At 46.0% G+C, this 7,641-nt stretch overlaps 1 protein-coding gene across 6 annotated transcripts; it reads left to right on the top strand.

Annotated features, from left to right (window-relative positions):
* The first annotated feature begins 3,496 nt into the window (after window positions 1-3,496).
* CEP20 (centrosomal protein 20) lies at window positions 3,497-7,586 on the top strand. 6 transcript variants are annotated; one of them, XM_063414054.1, is made up of 5 exons: window positions 3,497-3,603; window positions 4,031-4,228; window positions 4,834-4,918; window positions 5,424-5,563; window positions 7,139-7,586. In XM_063414054.1, the coding sequence occupies exons 1-5, from the start codon at window positions 3,576-3,578 to the stop codon at window positions 7,213-7,215; spliced, it is 528 nt and encodes a 175-aa protein (XP_063270124.1). In that variant the 5' UTR covers window positions 3,497-3,575; the 3' UTR covers window positions 7,216-7,586. The 6 variants fall into 6 exon arrangements, with proteins under 6 accessions (XP_063270124.1, XP_063270123.1, XP_063270126.1 ...); XM_063414053.1 differs by having other exon boundaries at window positions 5,421-5,563; XM_063414052.1 differs by lacking the exon at window positions 3,497-3,603 and adding an exon at window positions 3,611-3,755.
* The last annotated feature ends 55 nt before the right edge of the window (window positions 7,587-7,641 follow it).

Genomic DNA, 7,641 nt, shown 5'->3' with positions numbered 1-7,641 from the left:
GCCGGCAGCGCCAGCCCGGAGCCCTGATTGGCTCCGCGTCACGGGGATGCCGAGCCCGGCGCCGCCGCCGCCGCCCGCGCAGCCCAGCCCAGCCTCGGCGGGGCGGGGGCGGCTCCGCGCCGCGTGCGGCACCGGGGCTGCGCTCGCACCGGCGCCCGGCCCGCGGGGCCACCAACGCCTCGCATCGGCCCGGGAGCATCGGCCACAGTCCGACGCGTGCCTTTGTTCAACGTAGAAGTGCCCCGCGCCCCCGGCAGCGGACCCGGGGCGGAATCGCTGCCCCCGGAGCACCGCAGGCGCGCCCGCCTGCTCGGGTCAGCTGCCCAGCAACCTCCAGGGTCCTGCGCCTCCCACCCGCACCGCACCTGCCCGCCGGGCTGGAGCGGAGCCAGCGGTGGGCATGACGGCATCTCTCTCTCCGTGGCACTGTCCCGGCCCCTGGGAACAGCATCCCCACGTATCCGCCGAGGAGAGGTACCCATGCCCCGCTCAGAGGCACCCGGGCCCCGCGGGACTGAGCCAAGGCAGGGTCCTAGGGAAGGCCCCAGGGAAAACCTAAGCTCACCTTCAAACAGCTCACTTCTCAGCGTGAACCAGTTGTACTGGTTTCAATGCCTTAAACTAGTTCAAGTTGGCTAGCAGGAACAGAACCAAAACAACTTCATCCACAACCAGATTTGCATCAAAATATGGAGTAGTTGAGCTAACTGCACAGCCCTGTGGTTGCACTGGGTTGTGTCTCATGGTGCACTCTTCACATCCTATTTAAATGCACCAGTTAAATCCACAGTCACCTCGCCTGACTACTGTACCAGAATAGACCAGCTAGAGCATGGTGGTACATATGTAGGAATGGCATCACATGCTGCAGGAAATAGCAGGGTGGTTACATAGTACTCTACAGTAACATCTGAAATCTTTAATCACACAAACCTCAATTTAAAGTGCTCTTGTCCATGCAGGGCAATTATAGTAACAGACAAAGTTGTTAAAAAGAGACAAGTCTCGTTGGTTTAATGTATAACTTTACAAGCATCATCGCACATACAACAAATATATCACAGACTGCTTTATTCACCTGCACTTCCAGAGCTGCAGCTTCAGAGCTGTGCTAGTGGTGGCCAGTTTGTCCATCCGTCTGCAATATTTCTGTCTGTTCCCCCCGATCCCGCATTCTCAGGGCATCAGGTCAAAGAGCAGCAGCAGCAGCAGCTGAGTCCAGCCCAACCCAGCTCCCATCTGCATTGATGAATGGAGCAGAATCGTCACTGAAAGATCAAACCACACACATTTGGTCTCAGAAGTTCTACGAGTTTGTCAGTTTAACCCATACCTTAATCCGTACCATGTTAAAATCTTTATAGTATTGCTAGAAAACAGCTAAATGTTCAAGTGTGATTCTCTTTATATTTATATGCAAAAGACAGTAAATAATCATGAAGAGTGTCTAGAAAGATATATTTTTACTCATGTTTTTCTCAAGATATTACTGTAAGCTAAATTACTAACAAAGTTTAAGTTGCACATTCCCAATATTTTTCTTTCAGCCTCAGACTATCCCAATGTCACAAATTGTCATGCTCCATGTCTATGTTTCTCCTCAGATAATGATTCCTGGATTTCCACCTGAAACTAGTTCTCTTCAGTTCTCTTCCAATTAACTCTATTTCCTTGTAAACCAAAGCACAGTCAAAATAAAGAGTAAATAATTAATGTGAGAGGAAGCAAAAGAGTTCAGAAGAAAAATGTAAGATTCAAAATATTTATTGTGGAGGAGAAAAACCAGAGCTGTCACAAGGCCAAACTTGCAGAGATACACAACCAAGGTCTCAGAGTGCCAGATGTAACAGCATCTTTGAAAACACAGATTAATACAAGAAATAGAAACTGAAATCTTGTTTTAAAAGGAGATTCCCTTGCAAGCAGAAAAAAGAACCCCATAAAATTCTATATGACCTTTTCTTGTAGGATACAAATACAAGCAGGATAAGAAATTGACCCAGTGTGGAAAACTGCAACAACTTATCAACGGGAAATCAGGTATGATAGAACAGTGACTCACAAGGTCATGGAGCAGTTTGGAAGAATGCAGAATTGAATGTTTGGAAAACATGTTTAGACTGTGAAAATGCTGTAACATTGAACACAAGCAGCTGTTTGTCCCCGGAGTCGCCCTGGGGATCCATGCAGCAGGCTCAGGGTGGCCAGGGACAAGCACTGCTCTGACTGATGGGCTAAGGAAACACATTGACTTCACCACTTGTGATTTTCCTAAATTTTATTTATTGAGCTCTACCAGAGATGCTTTGGAAGACTGTCATATAAATATTTGCTTTGAGAGGAAATGTAAAAAACAAACAAAACAAAACAATCCTAACAACCTCCTCAACCCCAACACTTAAGTCTTGTCTTAGGCTTTACTGCCTAAGCCGACTCACATTTTCCTTCAAGCCCCAGCAGGCCATCTCACAATAGCAAATCCAGTTTGTTCACCCACACCAGCTGCATTTCCTTCGGGAAATACTTAATGCATTGACAAAATAAACACTCTTGACTCATCCCAGCAACACAGAGCACACACATAAGCCTCCAGACACGCCAGGGATCCTCAGGCTTGCAAAACACCCCGTATACAGTTACATTTTGGCACGTCTTTTTTATAAGTTCAGCTTTGGCAAGTCCTTTTAATCAACAGTACATCTGTCACGGACTCGGTGCAAAACTCCTCCGCCACACACATGCGAGAAATTCTCGCTCATTTTCCACGTTTCCTTCCCCGATCTTTGCCAACCTCTGAAAACAGAGGGAGAAAGCACGGCAACCCTGCCACTGCCCAGCTGCCGGGGCTGGACTGCGGGCGGGCACGGCAGGACACCGAGCGGTGGCTCCAGGGGCAGCACACAGGCGCTGCCGATGCTGGTTATTCTACCCCGGCACGACCTTGCCCGCGGGCCGCTGGCAGCAGAGCCGGAGGGGCCGGGCGGGAGCCGCTCTGTCCCTTCAGGGCGCTCCTGGCCAGCCCCACGCTGTCCCCTGAGGAAGCTCCCGGCCCAGCCCCGCGGTATTCACTGAGAAAGCTCCCGCCCGGCCCCGCTCTGTCCCCTCAGGGCGCTCCCGCCCAGCCCCGCGGTGTTCACTGAGGAAGCTCCCGGCCAGCCGAGCTCTGTCCCCTCAGGGCGCTACCGCCCGGCCCCGCGCTCTCCCCTCAGGGAGCTCCCAGCCCAGCTCTGTCTCCTCAGGGCGCTCCTGCCCAGCCCCGAGCTCTCTCCGCAGAGCGCTGCCTCCCAGCCCCGCGGTGTTCACTGAGGAAGCTCCCGCCCGGCCCCGCGCTCTCCCCTCAGGGCGCTCCCGCCCGGCCCCGCTCTCTGTTCCCTCAGGGCGCTCCCGCCCGGCCCCGCTCTGTCCCCTCAGGGCGCTCCCGCCCGGCCCCGCTCTGTCCCCTCAGGGCGCTCCCGCCCGGCCCCGTGCTGTTCCCCTCAGTGAGCTCCCAGCCCAGCTCTGTTCTCCTCAGGGCGCTCCCGGCCGGCCCCGCGCCTGCGCAGAGCGCTCGGCGCCATCCGGGTCCCGGCGCGGCCATGGCTACGGTGGCGGAGCTCAAAGCAGGTCGGGGCCGGGGCTGGGGCTGTCTCGGGCCGCCGGGAGGGCAGGAGGGCGGCCCGGCCTTCCGCGGCCACCCCGATGGGTCTCAGAGCTGCCGCGGGCGCTAATGCCGTCCCTCGGAGCTGCCCCCGTCATGTACCGTGGGCTGCATTTCGGTATACTTCAGTGCTAAACGCATCTTGGTGCAGTAACATCCTACTTCTTAAATTGCCAGAACGTATGCTTGCGACTAAAAAAATTTGCATGTGCGATTTCTCTGAAGGCTTAACGTTTATCTGTGACGTGCCTGGACTGGTGGGTACTGGCACGTGCACAGGTGCAGATACCTTATCGCTGCTGCCCGCAGAACTGTGTGTTTGTATCGGGGCTAATTAATAAGGCTGCTTGAACGCGTTTGCTTTTAAATTAAGGCGCCTTTTCACGGTTACAGTTTTAAAGGACACCCTGGAAAAAAGAGGAGCTCTTGCCGAAATCAAGGCGAGGATCAGAGCTGAGGTGTTCAACGCCCTGGACGACCAAAGCGAGCCGCGGCCGACGCTGTCCCGGGAGAACCTCCTGATCAATGAGCTCGTTCGGGAGTACCTGGAGTACAACAAATATAAATACACGGCATCTGTTCTGATTGCAGGTATTGGCGATGGATTCGTGTCATCCCTGCAACAGTAATCAGTGATTGTTTGGTTGACTAATTCCACTGATATTATGGAATTAGTAAGTGTGACAAGCTGCATGATCTTGTCTTCCCTTGGGAATTAACAGGGTGCAAACAACCTCTCCACAGCTCTACTTGCAGCGTTAACCCAAATCAGTCCATTAGTTTTCAAGAAAACTTACTCTCTGCTCCTTTACCCTGGAGGTAAATTGTTTGACTCAGTAGTTGATGCAAGAGCAAGAAAACTTGATAACAGCCTGCAAACTCAAATTTCTTGAAATGCCTGAGAGTAGTAGTTTAGAGAAGGAGTTGTTTGCCTGATTAATTTATCTTTATGCTGTAAGACTTCTTTGATATTTTTCTTAGATTCTTTAAGAGTGAAGATAAAAATTGTAATGTGCTATTGTAAATTACTCCAGTATGAATGACTGATGCTTAAGTGAGTTCCCTGGAATTACAAGACACTGTTAATTGTTAATAGTCTAAAAGGGAGGTGTGTGCTCTCATGATCTTTCAAAGTCTTCCATTAATTGGTGACATTTTTCTTACTGGTCTTAAGATTCAGGGATTTTATTTTCCAGAATCCGGTCAGCCTGAAGTGCCCTTGGATAGACAATTTCTTGCCAAAGAGCTGAATATAGTTGAAGATGCAAGTGGAAAATCAGTGTAAGGAGGAATTTTGGAGTGCACAGTATATTCTATATTCTGTATACCAGTATACCATACTATATTCTGTATACCAGTATATTTTTCTCTTTACTGTTATTACAAATCACATATGAATGTTCTCACCAACTGAAATGTGGCTGATGCCAGGCCTGTTCTGATATGCTGGATTCAGCTTCAGGATGCCAAAAATGGGCCATTTTCAGACATAATCCAAACTAACACTGAATTCTGCCAGCACAGTGGCATTCTCCAGATAGCACCCTTGTGCACCAAAACACAACTCTCTTACCAGTACAGTCTGCTTTCTACTCAAAGTAGATCTGCTCTTTGCACATGTGAGTTGCTGTATGGAGCAATAAAAAGATTAAAGTCATTAAAGACATCTGTACATATTGTAGAAGTAAATATTAAGATCTGAGAAGTCCTGGGGGAAGGGTGTATTTTTAATGCTCAATATTTCATAGACTTTATAGACTACATGTGTAATTTCTCCCTTAAGCAGACCTCTCCTGTATGGAATTCTCACTCATTTCTTATGTGCTGGTAAAGAAGAAAGTGCCCAGAATATCCCTCCTAAAGTGTCTTTGCTGACTTATCCAAAGCAGAACCTTGGCAAAGCACCTGCTGAGAGAAATCAAAAAGGTGGGTGCAATGTCTTTTTTGCAGAACTTTATTCTGTGACTTTTATAGATTTCCTGTACCATGCATAATCATGCAGCTGGACACCTTGTACCTCCTGCTCTATGCAAGGAATGCTTTCAGCTGGCACCAAATGGCTTTACCATTCCCTTAAAAGTTCAGCTGCCCAGATTGTACTCTCTTACATTATTACAAATCTGAAAAGGGTCAGCTAGAGACAGTCTTGTTATATTGTGAAATTAATACAACATTATAACCTAAATTCTCAATAAAATATATTAAACAGTGGGCATATCTCTGTTTCTTATCTGATCTAACCTAATTTCTATAGAAAGTTCTTAACTCATTAGCTGTCAGTTCTTTACATGGGCATAAACCTTTTCTGAGAACATCATTCATATCCTATTTGCCACAAAAGCTTAAGCCCAAAGTACTTTGCTCTGTAGTAAACGCTGCTAAATCTTACTTGCCTTTCTGGCCTGCTTTTGGACTGGTTACAATTAATACCACCTAAGCTAGAGAATGAAAAGGTTCATTGGTCCAGTTTTTCCCTTCCAAGAGTCTGCTTGGCATATTACTTCATTTTTTTACAGTGAAAATTTATTACTTTCCCGTTAATACTACCAACTACTTGGTTTGTATCCAAAAGTTTCAAAAGTATGAAGCCTGAGGTCTTATTGACATCTAAGAGGTGTGAGAAGCACTAACAGTTTTTTAACAGTTAATTCATTGAGACAATGCTGGTTTTCTTCTGCCAGAAGAGGGGGCTGAAGAAACAAAATTTCCATAGCAAAACTGCTGTAAATCACATCTTTGTTAGAAAACAATTACTCGTATCAGAAATTGCTCAATTTTTAAAACAAACCGAGTGTATAGGAGAATTGTTGTTAAAGTAAACTTTTGTGTCTACTGACTCTACAGGGTCACCCTGCCCTGTTGACTCCAATATAGCTTCACATGGAGATTTAATTGGCTACAGTTAGTTACAGAATTCAGGATTAATCATAAGACACAACAGCACATTGCTGTTAGAACTAAACAAAAGCATATTTTTTTTAAGGTTTTGAACCTTTAAGTAAATATATTCTGAAATTACTTTCTCCTTGTGTTTGTGGAGTATGTTAGTGGAGACCTGAAGGCAGTGGGTTTAAAATACTAATTATCCATCTCTTTTCATTAGGCTGCATATTCAGGTAATCAAGTCCACTCAAAAACTCAACCTACCAAGTCTCCTGTTTAACATCTAACTTGCTTTTCTAACACTTTGAAAATGATCTTGTTTATTTAGATGTGTGAGTATTCCAGCAGAGAAGGGATCCTGGTGGAAGATGTGGAATATGGTGTTTCTTTACCTCATTCACTACAGCTGAATTGGAAGTTCTCTGCAGTCTAATCTTAGTGATGCAAAGCTTTTATCCTCTACAGCTGCTTGGAAACATTTGTAGAATTGCTTGGGTTCTCTATGATGATATTGTGCATCAAAATTGATAATAGTAGAAGATAACTTTGGACAAGTAGAGGAACACACCTTGGACCTCCAGATGCGTGAGAATATTTTTGTCTGTGTTTCATTTTCAGACAGAATTCCAGAACCAGGAAGGATGGATGGCACAAACATCGAAGAGCCTCTTATTTTACAAAGTAAAAAGAGATGATAACTTTAATTTTCTAATTTCTCATTTCAAGGTCTGTCAGATTTAATTTAGGACATTCCTTCATTGCATAAATTTCTCCAATAAATCCAGTGGGACCATTTTAGCTTTTAACATCTACTCACAAGACAGGATGACAACGTCATACTTGTTGTCAATTTAAAAAGTGTTAGGAAAGCTCTCTTTCCCCAGTGCTGATAGAAAGAAAACTGTATAGGGACTCACATTAATGAATCCTGTGGTTAGAATTGCACCTGAATGTATTTGGTTTATCCAATAAATTTTTATATAATAACTTATAATTTCTGCACTTATATCTTTGTGTGTTTTACCTGTGTTTCTGAATAAAATTTTTCACGTTTTTTTTTTCTGTGTGTGTGGTATTTTGAGAGTGTTCAAACTAAACATTTTAGTCATTCTTTTTAAAAA

The sequence above is a fragment of the Prinia subflava genome, chromosome 17 (genome assembly GCF_021018805.1).
Source record: "Prinia subflava isolate CZ2003 ecotype Zambia chromosome 17, Cam_Psub_1.2, whole genome shotgun sequence".
NCBI lineage: Eukaryota > Metazoa > Chordata > Aves > Passeriformes > Cisticolidae > Prinia > Prinia subflava.
This window is presented reverse-complemented; position numbering and strand designations above follow the sequence as displayed.